This window comes from Nomascus leucogenys, chromosome 15, assembly GCF_006542625.1.
Source record: "Nomascus leucogenys isolate Asia chromosome 15, Asia_NLE_v1, whole genome shotgun sequence".
NCBI lineage: Eukaryota > Metazoa > Chordata > Mammalia > Primates > Hylobatidae > Nomascus > Nomascus leucogenys.
In genome coordinates, this window is record NC_044395.1 from 31,510,838 (window position 1) to 31,531,946 (window position 21,109).

General features: G+C 32.7%; 1 protein-coding gene across 3 annotated transcripts in view; it reads right to left on the minus strand.

Moving 5' to 3' along the window:
* The window catches only part of DYNC2H1 (dynein cytoplasmic 2 heavy chain 1), a 380,957-nt gene that overhangs the window by 154,796 nt on the left and 205,052 nt on the right, over positions 1-21,109 (minus strand). For all 3 annotated transcript variants that reach the window (XM_030828784.1, XM_030828782.1, XM_030828783.1), the window contains 5 exons: positions 14,137-14,297; positions 12,671-12,796; positions 9,573-9,683; positions 5,357-5,512; positions 2,465-2,540 (listed from right to left, as the gene is read on the minus strand). In XM_030828784.1, the coding sequence (XP_030684644.1) occupies positions 2,465-2,540; positions 5,357-5,512; positions 9,573-9,683; positions 12,671-12,796; positions 14,137-14,297 (630 nt within the window). The remainder of the gene's footprint in view (positions 1-2,464; positions 2,541-5,356; positions 5,513-9,572; positions 9,684-12,670; positions 12,797-14,136; positions 14,298-21,109) is intronic.

Sequence of the window (21,109 nt, forward strand, 5' to 3'; positions counted from 1 at the left end):
TTTATGTGTACTTCTGATGTAGAATTTTAAAAAAATCTTTTAAACAAACAGAAAATTCTCTTGGAATACTATTTGGCATTAACTAGTAATGGTGAAAAAATGCATACCCTGTGGCCTAGCAATTCTACTCCTACATATATACTCAACAGAAATATATCTATATACTCACCTAAAGGTATAGCAGCATTACCCATAATCATCCCAAACTCAAAACTACCAACATGTCCATCAACAGAAATACATATAATTACACAAAGGTATACTGTATAGCATTGAGAATAAATGGACTACAACTAAATGCAAACATATAGTGGAATCTATCAAATATAATGTTAACTACAGGAACCCAAACACTAGAGCATATATGCTGTATGTTTCCAGTTTTACAAAAACAGGCAAAAGTAATCTATATAGCTAGGTGTCTGGTGTCTACCTCAGGAACAGGGGAAGATAAAGTTGGGGGATGGTAGAGGCTGAAAGGCAACATTACATGAGTAGATTCAGTGGTACTTATAATGTTGTTTCTTGATTAAGGTGCTGGCTACGTGGGAGAATTCAGTTTGTGGAAATTTCAATGAGCCATAATCTTGTAAGTACTTTTTGTCCATATACTTCATTAAATAGGTTTTTTTAAACTTCAAAAATATATAAATTAAAATGGGACTTGGCCACATCCTAGCTGTCCATCCTTATCCTTTTGCCAAAGACAAGTTACGGAAAAAATTTCTCATGCTATTAACTGAAATAATAATTGAGTAACTATGATGGGCTAGGCACTGTTATAAACCTCAAGGATAGACTGGATTAAGAAAATGTGGCACATATACACCATGGAATACTATGCAGCCATAAAAAATGATGAGTTCATGTCCTTTGTAGGGACATGGATGAAACTGGAAATCATCATTCTCAGTAAACTATCGCAAGGACAAAAAACCAAACACCGCATGTTCTCACTCATAGGTGGGAATTGAACAATGAGAACACATGGACACAGGAAGGGGAACATCACACTCCGGGGACTGTTGTGGGGTGGGGGGAGAGGGGAGGGATAGCATTAGGAGATACACCTAATGCTAAATGACGAGTTAACGGGTGCAGCAAATCAACATGGCACATGGATACATATGTAACAAACCTGCACATTGTGCACATGTACCCTAAAACTTAAAGTACAATAAAAAAATAAAAAATAAAAAAAAAAAGCTCAAGGATATACACAGTAAACAAGACAAAGATCTTACTTTAAAACAGATTATGCTCTAGTGGAAAGAGAGAAACAAAATAAGAAAATAAATGAATAAACAAGAAGATATTGAGGTAGTACTAATGTATTAAGACAATATGACAAGACAAAGGGATAGAGAATGATTAGATTACTTCAGATTCAGCAGTAAGAAATCAATCTCCAGAAGCAATTCTCTTCTCAAGAGGATACCTCTAAGCTGAGAAGTGAACAATAGGAAGAAGAAGGCCATATGAAAGTCTGGGAGGAAAGCATTTCAGACAGAAGGAAGAACACCTACTAAAACCTTCAAGTAAGAACAAGTCTGGCTTGTTTGAGGAACATAAAGATGCCAAATATGGATATAGGTTTTAAACAGGAAAATTACATGCTTTGGTTTGTATTTCTAAAAACTAAAGTTGTTTATGGTATGAAGAATGTTTGCGAGGGTGCTGAAGTAGAAGAAGACCAGGTAAGAAATTATTGCCTGGACTGCCAACACATTGGAAAATAAGCGAATAGAATCATGATGTGATTTGCAAAGGATAGAAATTGCCAAAGCACTGGATGTCTGAGGATGAGAAAAAAAAAAAAAAAAAAGAATCCAGGGTGACTCACAGGCTTTAGCCTTGAACAACTATTAATACATGAATGGTGGACCATCTACTGAAACGGAGGCAGAATCAGGAAAAAGTATTTGGCAGGGTTGCAGGGTTGGGGGTGGGGAGGAGACAGGAATTGAAAGATCTGTTTGTGACATTTTAAAGTCTGAGATTACTATCAACATATTATATTCTCTAATCCATCATTGGTCTAAACTCTAGTGTCTCCCTCCCTTAACTTCACCCTGCACAATAAACTTTAGAGATTAGACTGTTCCTGTTTTCAAGGAGGCTGATAGCTAGATGGCCTTAGGGGATCAGATTACATGGCTTTATTTGCTGCTGTGTTTCAATCTATTATTTGTACCTTGTTTCCTGAATCCTACTTAGTAATTCAATTATGACTCCACAAATCCTTGGTACTAATCTTAGTCTGCTATACTCCTGAATTTTAACAGTTCCCTTGAAAGACATCTGAAAAATTCAGTTAGTACCTGAAACTTTTGAAAGCCACAAAGTGAAAACAAGGTCTTTCTAATTTTGTGATAGGAAGTTAAGCCACTTCTGAAGAAAACATAGTAAGACCTCAGATAAAATATTTTATTAATATGAGATTAAACTTTTTGTTAGAACTTACCATCAAAAAGTCTGTCAATAATGTTGTACCCAGCCCGAAGATCTGATAAAGAAAATTCATAAAACTTTGTCCAACCCTGTCAAAAAACAATTTTTTTAAGTAAACTACTAAGCAGTAGTCAAAGATATATATGTATGTATCACTGTCCTTAAATGAAATGATCAATATAGACTTAAAAATATATAACTCCTGAGAATTTTTAATAAAACCAACACATAATAAATCTAAAATAACAATAAACTTAAAAAAAAATTTACTGGCCATAGCATGAAAAGTACTTTATAATACCATACTAATTTTAGTTATTATGTGGCAACACAGTCACAGAGAACAAACTGGTATACTGAATTTTTTATTCTAATTACTATATATACATTGGGATATTTCCTAAAACGTTATCCTTCAGAATTGTGGATTTTCTCCACAAACATACAAAAAAAAAAAAAACTGCACAAAAAAAGGCCCAAAAGCATATAGCAGTATATTCATTCATACTGAACCCACAAGGCATTCATATTAGAACTAAATAAAATTATATACCTATAACTAATAGCTACAATGTTTGCATAAAATGAATATTCATAGAGCTCTATATTGTGTAGACAATAAATTGAAACAAAATAATTTCTATATGGCTTCTATTGACTAGTTCTAAGTAACAAAATAAGTTCAAATTAAAATATATTTAGACTTGGATATTATTTAGGAATACTGATACAAATTTCATTCATTCATTCAACACTCAAAAAATATTTTAAAAATATGTATTATATGTCAGGCTCTGGGAATATAAGAATGAACAAAAAAATTATCCCTGCCCTCATGTAGCTTTCAGTAAAACGTGGGAAAAGAGTGGGGTGGAGACAATCACTCAAATACATATGCAACTATAAAATGATAATAACTTTGACGGAGAGAAACATTTAGTATGTTTCACACATATGAAAGACAGCTGACCTAATCTAGAGGAGAGGGAAAGTCACCCTAATGGGGAGAGGGGTGACATACAAAGATAAAAGTAGACAGATTTAAGAACTCGTTAGGAAAATAAAACTAACAGAATTTTTGTATTGGATTGTAATGGAGTATGAAGACACGAAAAACAGGGCTGTTAAGAATGACTTCTAAGCTTATTGCTCATTCAAATTGATGATGGATGATGTCATTTTTAATAAGTAAAACACTGAAAGAATACAAGGTTTGGGAAGGAATATCATGAGATCACCAAACAAAAGCTTAGCAAAGCATTTAAACAAACACATAAAACAAAAACGTAAGTTTTGGACTGCTATATACCAGGCCATGTTTTGGTCAATTAAAATATAGCAACGAACAAGAGACAAATATCTGTGCACTTGGGAAGCTTAAATTCTAGTGCTTGATCCAGAATATGTGAATCTTCAGACATGTTTGAGACATCCAACTGGGTATGTCAACTGTTAGATGTGCAAACAGACAGCCTAGAAAGTTGATCTGAGTTGTATGTGTAAATTTGGGGTCAATAGCATTTGGATACTTTTTAAAAATGCTATATGGATATTATGAAAACAAAAGATTTAAATTTTGCTGTTAGCAGATTTAAGAATTAAAGATCTCTAAAGGATATGTACCCATCAACAATTAACAAAATTCCTCTAATATTTATCTAAACTAACAATTCAAAAGTCTTAATAAAATTTCTTGTATCATTCTGTTAGACCGTATATGTGAAAAAGTTTATTTTTAAAAAATGTTTAATACCTTGAAGATCAATATTTTTAAAACCCCCAAATTAGAAAACTGTTGCTATCAATATTGCTTAATATATATACTTATGACATGGTCTCTAATAAAAATTGTCTCTAACAATTCTATTGTTAGAGACCATGTCATAGGCATACATATGTTGCCTACATTTACCTCCAGTGTTATGATTTTTATGAGAACAAAAGTATGGTGTGAAAAAAAGTGACATTCTCAAACTATATTTTGGAAGTAGAATTAACAAGACTTGATGATGGATTGCATAGGGAAGCTAAGAAACACAACATACCAAGAACAGCTCCTGGGTCTATAGACTGAGGAAGTAGACAGATACCAACGGCTTTTATTGGGAAGAAATGACTGGTATGGGGAATACAAGTTTTGAAGTTTGAGACGTCTAGGCAATATAAACTATAAAAATGATACCTAACACTCATTGAGGGCTTATAATGGGTCACAAATTGTTCTTAATACTTTAATACAATGAGATGTGAAGTAGTTAGCTATATACAGTGTAGAAGATTAGCAGAAAAGATCAAATTAAGGATATAAATTTAAGTCATGAGCCAAATTATTATGTAAATACGTAAATATGTAAACGTAGCTATTTATACCACATTACAAAATTTTTTTTTTCTTTTTTGAGACAGAGTCTCGCTCTGTCGCCCAGGCTGGAATGCAATGGCATGATCTCAGCTCACCGCAACCTCTGCCTCCTGGGTTCAAGCAATTCTCCTACCTCAGCCTCCCAAGTAGCTGGATCTACAGGCGCATGTCACTACTTTTTTTTTTTTTTTTTTTTTTTTGAGATGGAGTTTTGCTCTTGTTGCCCAGGCTGGAGTGCAATGGCACAATCTCGGCTCACCACAACCTCCACCTTCCGGGTTCAAGCGATTCTCCTGCCTCAGCCTCCAGAGTAGCTGCGCTTATAGGCATGTGCCACCATACCCAGCTAATTTTGTATTTTTAGTAGAGATGGGGTTTCTCCATCTTGGTCAGGCTGGTCTCGAACTCCCAACCTCTGGTGATCCGCCCACCTCGGCCTCCCACAGTACTGGGATTACAGGCATGAGCCACCATGCCTGGCCACAAAAAGATTTTTACAAAAATATAAAGCTTAGAATGTATTCAAGACATGTTCTTATTTACCTGAGGAATATAGTTTCTTCTTTCTTGACATGCAGCATGAAACCATGCAAGACTGAAGAGAGCATGAGCTCGACGTATATTATCTTTTTTGCTAATTTGCTCAGGAGTCCAAGACTCATAAGTACGCATTAAATTCTTCTTTAAGCCTGGAGGTGACTAGAAAAAAATCAACAGACATCCTATTGCTAAAATCCTACAAGTAAAATATATCAGATTTTAACATATTTAAGAACATAATTTAAAGAAAATTTTTCACTGCTTACCAGGTTTGAGTAAAGTTACGTTACTTCAAAATGTACATAAAACTAGTTTTAAATTGCTTATATCTAACAGTTCATCTCAAATATAAATATAGAATAATTATTCAAATCTAAAAATCTATACAATAATATTCAAAATAACCAAATAAGTTTTATATGATGATTGAGAGGTTTTTTTTTCCCCACTGACACTAAATCACTACTTATAATACTAATGTGATATTGATTGTTATGGGACAGGTGTTTGAGTTTAATATGCCAGCTTTCCCTTACTAGTTGCTATTTGAATTTCCATGAGGAATTCAACATACCATTTACATAGAATGTCAACTAATGTTCCTTGTGCATTAGTCCAAATTTAAAGTATTACCTAACATTGCTAGGTTCATAGACACAAAAATCCAGGAACTGAAATCATATATCAGACTAGTATAAAATTTTTTAAAATGTTCATCCATATGTATCACATCTGTCATTATTTTTCAAATTATCAAAATGATAACTTTTCAAGTTCGTGGAAAAATAGCAAAATAACCCCCTCAAAAAGAATTCTAATATTAAAAAATATATAATGTGGGTTTTTCTGCCCAAGTTATTCTAATTAGCTTGTTTTAAAAATAAAATTTTTCTTCCAAAATGGTTTCTAACATAAAAATAATAAATTCAGGCCAATACTTTAAGAATGGCTACTACAAAAATTAGTCATCCCCTTTGAAATCCTTTTCATTGTTATTTCTTAAGTAAAATGACTTTCTTGTTTAAAAAGTGGCTGGGTATGGTGGCTCACGCTTGTAATCCCAGCACTTAGGGAAGCTGAGGTGGGTGGATCACTTGAGGTCAGGAGTTCAAGATCAGCCTGGCCAACATGGTGAAACCCGCCTCTACTAAAAATACAAAAAATAAATAAAAAATTAGCCAGGTGTGGTGGTGCACACTTGTAATCCCAGCTGCTCAGCAGGATGAGGCAGGATAATTGCCTGAACCCAGGAGGCAGAGGTTGCAGTGAGCCAAGATTACACCACTGTTCTCCAGCCTGGGCACAGAGCAAGACTCAGTCTCAAAAAAACAAACAAAAAAAAAAAATAGAAAAGAAAATACACTACTGAAGTATTAAGTATCTATCAAATTTACACTTTTTAAAAGTGTAATTTTTATTTTTATGTTTTTGAAAAAGCTTTTGTTTATGAAATATTTACAAAAACTGTCCTAGATAAGGCCAAATTTCTGCACACTACTCAATAAAACATGACATTAATAGGAAACCAAACAACCACTTAGAGTTTTTAAAAAGGCACTAAAGATCATACAAATTAATAAATCCTATACAGTTACAGAGAAAATCACATATAAGTACAGACTGAAAAATAAATGAAACAAAAACACTAATATGCCAAAATCATGAAATAAAGCCAAAGACATATTAAGCTGCAAATTCAGACTTAGAACAATTTCAGTATGAATAAAAGCAAATAGAAAACAAGCATTCAACTCAAGAAATCAGGAAGAATAAAAGGAGAAGAAATCTAAAGACGGCATTAGAAAGAAAAACAGAAAAAAGTAGAAAATTCAGTGAAATGAAAAGAATAAGAAAAAGCAAATTCATAAGTATAGCAACAGTTATTTGGAAAAACAATTTTTTTAAACAACCCTGACAACTAATCGAAAAAAGGAAAAAATAATGAAGTGAATTTAACAATTTTAAAAAATAATATATGCCCATATTTATATATGCACATACATATAATCATTTTGAACATCTCAATGAACTACACAGATCGTCTAAGCTAAGATAGTTAAAATTTCCTACAGTGATTCAAGAAATAAAAAAAATTCACTAATAATTGAAATCAAATTGAAAATTTCCATAAAAATATAATCAAATTACCTCTTAACAAGATCCCAGAAAAGGTTACACATTAAAACATTCAAGGAACAGTTTACCTGGTATAATAATACCCCCTTATTGAAATATTTACTGAATTCCTCTTACTTGGCCTTGAATTACATGCTAAGTTCAAAAATGCAAGCAAAAAAAAAATACCCCCTGCCCTCATGGCTCACGCAATCCAGTTCTAGAATATAGATTAGTAGAATTGTATAGTGGGATTGTAGCATGAGAAGATTCTGGGAAAGTTCTTTCTTACTAGACCTTATTATAATCATTCAATTAAAATATTTCTAATATTAAATCATCTTTGCATTTCTGGATTAATGCTTACCCTTTTTTCTTCCTTAAATGAAACTAACACCTTCAGATGAAAAAGAGCAATACTAATCTAAAATAACAGGTAGGACCAGGCACGGTGGCTCATGCCTGTAATCCCAGCATTTTGGGAAGCCAAGACAAGAGAATTCCTTGAGCCTAAGGAGCTCAGGACCAGCCTCGGCAACATAGTGAGGCCTCCTCTCTCAAAAAAATAAATAAATAAATAAAATAAATAAAAAAGTTAGCTGGGTGTGGTGAAGCACCTGTAGTTCCAGCTACTCAGAAAGCTGAGGTGGGAGGATTGCTTGAGCCCAGCAGGTCAAGACTGCAGTGAGCTGTGACAGCATCACTGCACTCCAGCCTGGGTAACACAGCAAGACCCTATCTCAAAAAAAAAAAAAAAAAAAAAAAATAGCATGTAGTTACAAACACTAATAAAATGAAAGTTTTAATAGTTCGCTATTTTATTTATGACTTTGACAAATCATAAAATATCATTACAAACACAATTTTAGCTATATAGAGTTTGGGTTGGATCTACCTAGCATTACATGTTAGAGAGATACAAGCATGGATGGACATAAGGATAGAAGGAAGGCAGGGAGGTTGGGAACAATCAACAGAGTGAAAAGCAATCTATAGAATGGGAGAGAATATTTGCAAACCATACATCTGATAAGATACTAAGCAGTTAGTATCCAGAATATATAATGAACTATTAATACAACTCAACAGCAAAAAATTAAATAACTTTAAAAATGGGCAAAGAATTTGAAAAGACATTTCTCCAAATAAGATATATAAATGTCCAAACATATGAAAGATGCTCAACATTACTCATCACTAGGGAAATGCAAATCAAAACCACAATCAGATATCACCTCACACCCACTCAGACGACCACTATTAAACACACACACTCAGAGAAAAGTGTTGGTGAGAATGTGGACAAGTTGTTCAGTGCTAGTGGGAATGTAAAATGATGTAGCCACTATGAAAAACAGTATGAGGTTCCATCAAAAACTTAAAAATAGAATCACCATATGATGCAACAATCCCACTTCTGGCTACATATCCAAAATAATTGAAAGCAGAATCTTGAAGAGATATGTGCTCACCAGTGTTCACTGTATTATTCACAACAGCCAAGAAGTCAAAGACCTAAATGTCCACTGATGGATTAATGGATAAAGAAAATGTGGTATATACATACAATAAAATATTATTCTATCTTAAGAAAGGAAATCCTGCCATATGCTAAAACATGGATGAACCTTGAGGACATTATGTTAAGTGAAATAACAAAAAGACAATCCATGATTTTACTAAATGAGGTAGCTAAAGTAGTCAGACTCTTAGAAAGTAAAATGGTGGTTGCCAGAGGATACGGCAAAATGAAGAGTTGCTCTTCAATGGTCATAGAGTTTCAATTTTTGCAAGATAAAAAAAGTTCTAGAGATCTACTGCACAATAAGGTGCATATTGCACTATACACTTAAAAATGGTTATGATAGTAAATGTCATGTTATGTGTTTCTTACCACAATAAAAACAAAACACATAAGTATGAAATAAAATTTGAAAAGATTTAAATGTATTTTATATCATCTTATGCTATTATCTATGTATACCTCATCTAAATGTAAAAAGAAGTTGTGTGTTCTATATAACAGTTGTTTACAAAGTTTTAGAAGTCATGTATAGATTACTGCTTTCATACAACTAGTGATCCAAGTCTTAAATCTTCTTACCTCGTATGTTATCTTCAGACTTGACTGTAGTAAAATAGGAGTAAAGTTGGGATGAACTTCTGCAGTGAGCCAAAGACGAAAGGTATCTTTAGGTTGAAGAGTATTCAATTCCTTGTTTACAAAATCAATGATAAAAATTTACTTAAATACATACGAAAATTTCTCTTTTACCATTACATTATTAGTAATTATTTTTAATTAAAACTTCTGTGACATTCTGATATATTTCTTAATGCTCTGGTTATATTTCCTTTAAATTTTTATCTTTTCTATTACTAGCTCAGTGTAATGAATAAGAATCTCCATCTAAAGTCATGTTGACTGGGTTGAAATTCATACTTTGCCACTAACCTGCTAAGTGACCTTGGTCTTTTTGACTTACTCCATCTCTAAACAAGGATAATAATAGTACCTATCACATAGAATTGTGTAAGACACTAAAACAGTGCCTGATACATAGTAAGTTCAAAGTAAGTGTTAGCTATAACTGCTATGCCTAAACTACCAGCCTTCTTAAGGTCTTTAGATTCTCACTGCTTTAATTCATGCTTCTACAGAGTTATATAATGATATTACTTCCCTTATTTACAATTTTTAGTAGCACCTTATGGCCTATAATATAAATTCAAAACTTCACCATACAAATTCATCTGCCCATGCTTCTCATACCGTGGGCGTTAGTCATTTATCCAGACTCTTATGACTATCTTTATTCATCATATTTCCTCTGCCTATTATTCTCTTTGTAATCTGACAAATTATTACTTATCTGTCAAAATATAATTTAAATATTATGTCTTAGGGGAATATCTTCTCTAACTCTTCACTACCACAATCCCAAGCAGATTTAATCACCCATGTCATTTTGTAAATTTTTCCCATAGTATTCCTCATCCCACAATATAGATATTAATGTGATCTGTCTCTTCTAAATTAAGTTCCCAGAGAGCAGGTACAAATTCTGTAGGTAACCAGAACCTGGCACAATTTCTGGCTTTTTTTTGTACTCAGCAAGTATCTGTAAATTTAATAAATGAATAAATGACAGAAGAAATTTTGATAGCTCTAAAAGAGAATGAAGTCTAAAAATTATTTTAATATAATTGATGTTTAACACTAACATTCATTTAATATCACATGAAATGTAGAGTTAAGATGACAAAAAAATGACAAAAGAATGGCCATGAAAACGTGCTTGCTTAAAATTACAAAGGATAAAATGTATTTACACCTCATAACTTTAAAATGTAAAGTTTATATAAAACTTTGCTTTGGGTTAGCAAATCTAAAAAAATTTAAAAGGTAAAAGAAACAATACATTGTGATATAGTTGGATTTATAGCTGGATATAGTTGGATTTACAATAAATTTATAAATTTATATCCAATCAATCCATCCAAACTAATAGAAAAGCAAATAATAATCAGTTATTTTAAAAATTATATAATGTTATGTACTGTTTCTACAAGTTCTAATTGAGATGTGCTTTCAAGATAATAACTGTAATTATATTTTACATAGATTAGTAGCTATCAATCAACTGTTCAACACAGAAAGCAGTACAAGTATTCGCCAGTCTTTTTTATATATCTTAAAACATACATGATTTATCAGGCTAGGCGCGATGGCTCATGCCTGCAATTCCAGCACTTTGGGAAGCTGAGGCAGGCGGATCACTTGAGGCCAGGAGTTCAAGACCAGCCTGGCCAACATGGCAAAACCCTGTCTCTAATAAAAATACAAAAATCAGCCAGGCATGGTGATGCATGCCTGTAATTGCAGCTACTTGGGAGGCTGAGGCACAAGAATCATTTGAACTTGGGAGGTGGAGGTTGCAGTGAGCCAAAATTGTGCCACTGCACTCCAGCCTGGGTAATAGAGCAAGATTCCATTTCAAAAAAAACCCAAAACAAAACATATATGATTTATCAGACATAAATTTTATATTTTTACACATTAGTAATTTTTACAGAAAGCCATAATAGAATTACATGAATATTCATAGTCCAAAATCTGTATCTTCTCTTGACTACAAGTAATGAATCATGAATCATCATGGTCTATCAACTCATTCACTCACTCATTAACTTATTCATCAAAAATTTATTGACTATTTGTGGAATTGTGTAGTTGCCAATTAATTAGGACTGCAGAAATTTTTAATACCTCACACCTAGGGCAGGACCTCCCTCAATTTACTCTATTCTGTTTGCTTCTATTCTATATACTACTGCCAGAATAAATAAATTAATTAATTACTAACTTCTCTGTTAAGGACCTCCTTTGGCTCTCTAAGTCCCAGGACAAAAATTCCAAAATCTTCTGCATGGTTCTCAGGGTATTCCACAACCTAGCTCTTTCCTAGTCATCTAACTCAATTTCCCCAGGCTCCCCTGCTTGGCCTGTCTAGTACTATCGAGGACATCTCTTCATTCCTTGTACTAGGGATGGACATCCCCAACACTATCTCTACTTGTGCTGATGGAATTAAAATCATGATATCCTTTCTTTGCCTATACTTAGCAAAATCCTATTTGACTTTCAAGGAATATCTCTTCAGAATCATCTTTAACTACCCAAGACCCTACTCATCTTTCTTAAATAAGCACTAGAATAAAATCTAGGTTTGCATGTAAAGCCTATCCAGTGACTGGTCCTGTCTTAAGATTATTTTTCTCCTGAGTCCATTTGAGATAAATGAAACGTTTGCTTCAGTTTATTCTCTAGCTTCCTTAGCACCTAGGAAGTTAGGCAATTCCCTCTGACACCCCACTTGTCTCTTCTCCCAATACAGATCAACAGAATAAGAGCAAAAAAAGAAACTCATGGTATAAATATGTCTTCTAAGCTTCCCTGTTAATCTTCATTAAAAATGTCTTGGCTTCTCTTATATGCCTTTAAAAAAAGATTTTTATAGACTTCCTATTATCTTATTTTGCAGAATTGTACATATTTACGAAATATTTAAATTTAAAATTTCTCAAATATTACTTTTTAAATCATCATAAATAATGCATAACATTTTAATACTGATGTCCCTTGAGATTACTAAGTTGAGTATAATAGATATTATTTGTACCACATTTATCTGAATCTACCTTTTCCAGAACTGGAAGCCAAGATACCACAAGATGTAAGTTCTTCAAACAGAGCCAGTCTCCATTGCGGGCACATTCTTTTAGCATTTGAATTGCTAAATCAGCTTGACCTTGACCCATGGCAACCTGCAAAAGCAAAAAAACAAACAAAATTTAAAAAACAGATCTGCTAACATGTTGTAATATAACAGTATGAGATTCAATAATAGTAATCCCTAAACCTTCCTAACTGGCTTTAATAATAAATTTGGAAGAAGAATCAAACTAATACCAGAAATTAATCTTTGTTAAATAATTAAAAGCTTATATGAATAGTTTAACCTTCCTGCCAAAATCACTAGTAACAGGTACAATCTGTAGAGCTCCCCTTCCTAAGATCCCTCACTGATAACTGAATACTGACCTAATGTATAAACTAATCTACTATAACTAAGATTGACTAGAACTCTCTAGACTTAGTGCAAAACCTGCACACCTGAGTCTAACAGCACTGCTATTTTGCTATCTTTCATTTATATTTTTCTTTGTAGAATTTTTACTTTTCAATTTTTGGTTGCTATGAAGTATTCAGTTGTTTAAAAAATCATTATTAATTATTTTCCCTGTGAAAAAGATGTATTCACTTGTTAAAAATTGAGGGTGAATTAACACATTTCATTTTCAATTTTACATGCAAATTGAAAAAAAGGCACCCTGAACAAACGAAAGTTCCTGCCTCAGGGAAAAAAAATGGCATTACAAAGAATACATTTTACTCAAAATTTTCTGTATTTCTTTCAGTTCAGGTAAATAAAGTGTAAATAAACATTACTGTGATTTATTATAAAAGCATCCAAGTAAAATTTAAAAAATAATTCTCAAAATGGTAGCAAATGTATGAATTTCCTATAGCTGCTTTAAGAAATTACAACAGATTTAGTGCCTTAAATTACCATCAAACTTCTGGCGGCCAGAAGTTTCACTGGTCTAAAATCAAGGGTCTGGGTTTGAAAACAAAGGTGCTACTACAGGGCTATGTTCTTTCTAAAGGCTCTAAAAGATAATTCTTCCCTTGTTTTTTCCAGTTTCTGGAAGCCACCTACATTTCTTTCCTTATGGCCTGTTCCTCCATCTTCAAAGCCAGTAGCACAGCGTCTTCTCACTTCTCTAACCTCTACTTACGTCATTATATCGCCTATCTTCACTCTTGCCTCACCTGCCTCCCTCTTATAAGAAAACTTTGTGATTTTATATTGGGTCCACCTGGCTAATCCACGCTACTCTTCCCATCTGAAGGTCCTTAATTACATAAGCAAAGTTTCTTTTGCCATGGAAAATAACATATCCACAGTTCTGAGGATTAGGACATAGACATTTTTCAGGGCATTATTTGGCTTATCACAACAAAAAGTGTCCATTTGACCAATATCATCAAGTGTGGGAACAGCAATAGCAAAAACAAAAACAGCGGGACAATATGTACTTACCTGGTGATAACTCTCTCCGCTTCTTTCAGCATTAGCAAGTTCTTGAAGTTCCTGAGAAGGATCAGCACCCGGAGAAATAATTATCAAGATGGGTTCAATTTCCAGTGTCTCTTTGTATAAACGTTTGAGATTTAGAGGCAGTGGGGACACCTCTTTCAGTCCTAAAATATATATTTTAAAAATTAAAAATAAAAGCAGTATGCATTAAAAAGTGTATTAAATCTAATTATATGATATATAATAGAGAATACCCAATGAGTTATAATCTCATATTAAAGTTTTTCTACTCTAAAATCATATACTAGTAATAGCCAACATTGGTTTTATGCTTAAGGTGCCAGGCATTTTTCTAAATGTTTTCCATGTATGATATCATCTTCTTATTACAATGCTATGAGGTAGGTACCCTGATTACCACATTTAACATCTGTATTGTAAATTGAGACCACAATGCAAGAGAAGACTGAATCCAACCATCAATCTATATATCTCATCAGTACAATACAATTCATTAACTGATATGATAGCTGAGTGCCTACTTTGTGTCATGCATATGGGGAATCAGAGTACTCATGATCTGAGTAAATGATTTCACTGGCATGATATAGGCCAAAAAGTTATTTCTTATGCCCATGTGTTATGGGGAAAAAAAGTTGTATGGAGAGTGAAAATAATGCTTAATTTAAGACAGAAGTACATAGCTGTCAGTTTATATTTGTTAGCTAAATGACTCTACGCAAATCATTAAAATGCACTGTGCCTCAGTTTCCTCAATTGCAAAACAAGGATAAAGCAATCCACAGGTACTTTGGAAGCAAAATAACTATAATAATTGTAACAAATTCCATTTATTCATCACCTACTGAATACTAAGCATTATACCGGGTAGTTTATTGAAATGATATATAAACCATACAATGATCCTGAGGAACAAATATCACTATATTAATTTTATAGGTAAGAAAACTAATACTTAAAGAAATTGATTATCTTGCCAAAGGGCACCCAGCTGCCACCACTAACTATATTTAAACAATTCATCTGTGATTTTTCTGTTCTGTAGCCCTTCACAAACTATAAAGTCCTATTCAGATAAGAGATTATAATTTTGCTATTATATTTAAATCTCTTCTGCTAAAACTTGAACGTTTCCATTATTAATGTATTTCATAAAGGCCAAACTGAAAAGGCTCATGTCAATTAATAATTTAAAATATACTTGTTTGAATTGAGCTAAAATGAGTGTTACACAGGAGTTTAAAAATAAAGGAAAAATTAGGAGAATGTAACTGAATGAGTACATGGGTGAGAAGGGCTTCCATATATTCTCAAAAATAGAAGTGAATAGACAAGACTGCACCTCAGATATGGACATCCTTACAGAATTAAGAATAGTAAACACTTTAAAATATAAATTCAATGTTATCATGATGGGTCAAAGGAGACAATTCTAGATAACCAACCTGAAAAGGTACATTTCACGCCTAAAGCAGCACCCTTGTCTATTCTTCACAACAGCAACCCATAATGCTAAGAACTTCCAAAGGCAGAAATATTCCTAATAACAGGTGAAATTTACTCCAAGAGCCACTTAAAATTGATGAATTGCTTTTAGAGGCAAATTTTATAAATTTTCTTTTTAACTAAGTTTAAATTTCCAACAACTATTCAATTGTTAGCAATTTAAATTTAGCAATAAAGAATTCTTATGTACTTGCAATGCAGTAAGAAATATTTCCATTAATTCAAGCATTCACTTATTTATTCATTAACTCAATAAACATCTAGGCCGATTAAATATATTGTCTGATTTAATAAAGTGTATCAAAAGTCTTGAAAATGTACATGGCCTTGACCAGTAATTAAAATTAGAATAATTTAAGAAACAATTCAGGATGTGGACGCAGAAGCATGTACAAGGGCTTTTCATTGTAGCTGTTGATATTAGCTAAAAATTGGTAGAAACTGAGTTTCTAACAGGAGTCTGAGTAATTTCTGATAGCCATACATTGAAACTGAAGTTACAAACATGTTGAGGTAAAAGCTAATTTACAGAAAAATCAGACTATTCAAGAGATTTGGCAATAATTCCATATTGTAATGTATACACTTCTATGTGCATAAAAAGAAAACAAAGGCATACATAGAAATGTTAACAATGATCAGTGCTAATGATGGAATACCAGGTGTTTCTCATTTTCTTTTCATGTCTATGCATTTTCTGATACTCCTGCAATTACTATGTATTATACAATAAAAATGTCAAGCTATATAAAATATTTTCATTTAAAATAACTACTTACTGACTTAAGTGTATTTTATTTGGAAATTATATGCCAATACAAAAACTGTCTAAAAAAGCTAAAATGCAGATTACCATACCACTTGTTTATTTAACCAATGTACACTGTAAACTTCATGAGGGAAAGAATCATACTGAATCTTTCACTACTTTATATCCAGAGCCTAGCAAATTCAATTATAACTTTTAATTTTAAAATCCCACAGGATATAAATATATGTCCATTAATTCATTTTACACAATATTTGAAAGCAATAAAACATTTTGAGTTGGAGAAAAAAATCATGAAAAATACCTTGTCATTTAATATAACACAGGCAACATTCATGTTACTTGGAATTATATGTTAGCCATCCTGCCCACAAAATTCCAGCAAAATTTCTGTTGCACTTTAAGTGAACTGAGTATACTGGTTTTATCAATCCAAATAATTCTGATTCATGATACCATCAGAATCGTCAATATGAATCATTCAAAACTATTTAATATAGTTAGAGAGCCAAAAATAATAATTGCATTGTGAATTATCATATAAAACTATTTGGAAATCACTGGAATTTTATATTCTGACCATAATTTAAAAAATAAATAACAGCATTTCCTTCAAAAAAATAAGAATAAGACAAAGGAATAACTTAAACCTTTATTGTTTTTATTTTATGCAAATACAATACTGAGATAATAAAAAGAAATAACTTGCAGTTTAAAAAGGAACAAATTGACTCCCGTACTTTGCAGGTACCTGAGTAAAGAAAGTGGCAGATTATCAAAACTATTATACGTAGTAAGTATAATAGATTCATTCTTTTTCATTCCTCTCATCCTCCATAACAAAGAGCTGATAAGTGTCAGATGTATAAAATTACCTTTCTTTCATGAGAAAAAAAATTGTAAAAATGTACCACAAACATCAATAAAAAGAAGAAAATCAACAGCCACTACCTAACCCAATATATGTGAACCAATTAAATGGGAAACTGCACTTTAGAAATGGAATAGTACTCAACCCTAGAAACAAGTAAAAAAGTCAAATATGTTGTGGTAGGCAGAATTCTAAAGATATCTCTTTCAAGAATCTTAAGCCTTGGTTATTCAATCAAAAACTAAACTAAGTACTGCTGTGAAGGGACTTTGCAAATATAACTAAGGTCATGAACCTAAAAGTGAGAAGATTATCCTGTGTTATTCAGGTGGGCCAAGCTAATCAATTGACCCCTTAAAAGTGGAGCAGTTTCTCTAGTTAGAGTCAAAGAAGTGTAACAGAAAAGAGAAACAGGAGTGATATGAAGCATGCAAAGGAATCGATCTGCTAATGCTGGCTTTAAGGATGGAGGAAGGCTAAATACCAACTGGCATCTAAAAGCTGAGAATGACACCAAAAGACAGAAAGAAAATGGGGACCTCACCCCTAAAACTGAATAGGGCTGAACCTGAATGAGTTTGGAAGTGGATTTTCCCCAGGGCTTCCAAAACTTGGAACAAAGAAACCTGGTGAGCCCATCAGGTTTCCGACCTGCAGAAGATGATAACTGGGCATTGTTTAAACCTGATAAATTTCTAGCAGCAACAGAAAATGAATGCACATATCTATATGTCTTTCTTTCTTTTAGACACAGACTTGATAAGACAAATTAAGCTATGAAAGCAGGGTGCATGGGATGGGATGATGCTATAAGAGAGGTACAGAACTGTAAAACTAGGAAAGATGCATAGTTCAAAAATAACTTTCAGATGAAGAAACTTTAAAAATTTCTGGTTCCTATAGTTATGGGGACATGTCTCTTTACATTTCCAATACCTCAATTCACGTAGTATAATATACTCCTCATGATAGTTTTTTTAAGTCAAAATTATATCAGAATTACAGAAGTAAGAATACTTGCATCTGGTCACTACCATTTCTAAAAAGTAATGTAGTAGATTTTGCCAGCACATATGTCTTGCTTTGTAGAATCATATTAAACAGGCATCCCTAAAGCTTTGAGGACTGCTATACTAATTTAAATATTCAAATCAAAACTAATTTCATAAATACATCTTTTTAACTTACTATTTTAAGGTTTATAGATTATAAAAAGTTGCTAAAACTTAATAAAGATCTTTCCATATGAATGATGCTTGAGAAATTACATTTAAAATCAAAGCTCTAAAATTTGATTAAAAAGAGGGAAGTGCCTGTTGTTCTCCAGTAATTTGAATTTTTAAAACTTATTCCTGAAAAAAACTCCAATTTTACATTAAAACAATTTAATAAAGCTACCTGACCAAATACAAAGTTATACAGCCATACAATAGTAAACATAATTTTTGCTTAGAAATAGTATGATTTTAAAAGTGTATTAAACTTTCAAAACATCTGAATATATACATGAGGTTTTTAATTAATGCCATTAAACCTTAAATGTCATTTGACCTGGAGATGAAATAGTACCATAAGTATTTCAAGGAGTTGATAGCGAGTCAAACTATAAAATCAGTAAGAAAGGTTATGTGCAATGTGGCACAAAACCATATTATTAAAGACTAAATGGGTAGGAAAAAAAAAAACCTCTCTTAAGAACCTCTCTGAAAAGGGTCCTGTTTTAACATGCATTTGAGCAATAGGAACAGCAAGTGCAAAGGTTCTGATATTCCAGAAACATACTTAGAGCAGTAAAAAAACAAGAAAAAGATTATTATGTTGGTAAAGAACTGAGCAAGGGTCAAGAGTGGTTACAAAATAAGATCTGAGGGTAAGACCTTGTACGACATTATAAGGATTCCGAAGAAGATGAGATGTCACATTCCATCAGAAGAGCTGGAGCAGAGGAGTGATATGATCTAATTTATATTTCAAAAGGCACTTAGCTGCTATGTTGAGGATAGACTTAAAGTGGGCAAGAATAGAAGCCTGAATAGTAATAATCTCACTTATATAAAAGTGGCTTAAACAAAGTGGTAGAAAGTCCTAAAGGTCTGAGAAGTGACTGGATTCTGGATATACTCTGAAGATAGAGACAACAAATAAAAGGTATGGCAGTAATTGAGAGCTGATGATAGCTTGTATTAGGTTGGTACCAATAAAGCAAATAAAATGAATTCAGAATTAGTTTTAGAGTTGAAACCAAAAGAATTTGGTGTAGATTGAGTATAGAAAGAAAGAAAGGAGAGGAAAGAATTACATGAGCTGCATAATGACTTTTCAATCAATGATGGACCATGTATGCCATGGTGTTTCCATAAGATTATAATGCTGTATTTTTACTGTATCTTTGCTATGTTTAGAGACACAAATACCTACCACTGTGTTACAATTGCCTATAGCATTCAGCACAGTAACATGCTGCACAGGTTTGTAGCCTAAGAGCAATAGGTTATACTACACAGCCTAGGTGTGTATAAGGGTGTACAATCAAGGTTTATGTACACTCTATGATATTCACACAATGAAACTGCCTGACACATTTCTCAGAATGCATCCCCACTGTTAAACAACACATGACTCTACTTTCGTTAAACAACACAGTTAAACTGTTAAACAACTGTTTAACAACACATGACTGTACTTTTGTTAAACACACTGTAAAACTGTTAACTGTTTAACAACACATGACTGTACTTTTGGGGTTTTGGATTAAACAACTGAGTAGATGCTAGTATAAACAAATCAAAAGTTCTGTACTGATCACATTAAATTTGAGATATTTATTTTTGATGTTTTTAATATAAAAACATCAAATAAGCATTAAATACACAAGCCTAGAATTCCAGGGCTGGAAATAAGAGGTATGAGTCAATAATTTAAGAATGATATTTAAATCCAGGGATTGGGTAAGGTCACCTACAGACAGAATGTGTAATAATGAAAGCATAAAACCCAGGGCAAAACTATAGTGAAAAAGAAAAGTACTCTAACACTTAGAAGACATGCAGACAAGAAGCCAGTAAAGGAAAGTAAAAAGGAACAGCCTAAGAGGGTTGGGGAATTAAAAAAGAAACACAACAATCAAGAGAAGAATGTGTTCTAGAAAGAAATGGACAACTTTGAGTTTAGTAAGAAGTAAAAAATAGGATAGAGGCTAGAAAAGGGTCTGAGACCAAGGGAGGTATTTTTAAGACAGATGATACTAAAATATATGTGTATGCTGAAAAAAAAAGATCCAGCAAGAAGGTGAAATTCATGATGTGGGAGAAGATGATAATGGCAGAAATGAAGAAGAAAATAGTAAATGAGTTGACCTTTGATTACAGCAAAGACATTCATTCATAGTATAGAAAGGAAAGCAGAATGAGTATGAGTACTAAGGCAAATGGTAGATGTGTTGATGGGAAATGAAGAATTTTTGTCTTATTGCTTCTATTTTCTCAAAAATGCTAGTAAAAGGCTACTTCAATCAACTAATTTTAGTGCTAAATACAGGGACAACTGTTTTCCATATTCTTAGATGTGTATTATACAGTTATTACTCACCATGTGTATCCAAATTTGGGAACATGTTAATTTTTCCAGTAACAAGATAAAGTATATTCAAAAGCATTTCCAAACATGGACACCAGCATCTTTTTTTCCAACTATTTCAGTCTTTAGAATCAACAGTTAAGAAGGAGGCAGAGCAAGACGGCCAAATAGAATCCTCCAGCAATTGTCCCCTGCAGGAACATCAAACTGAACAACCATCCACGCAAGAAAAC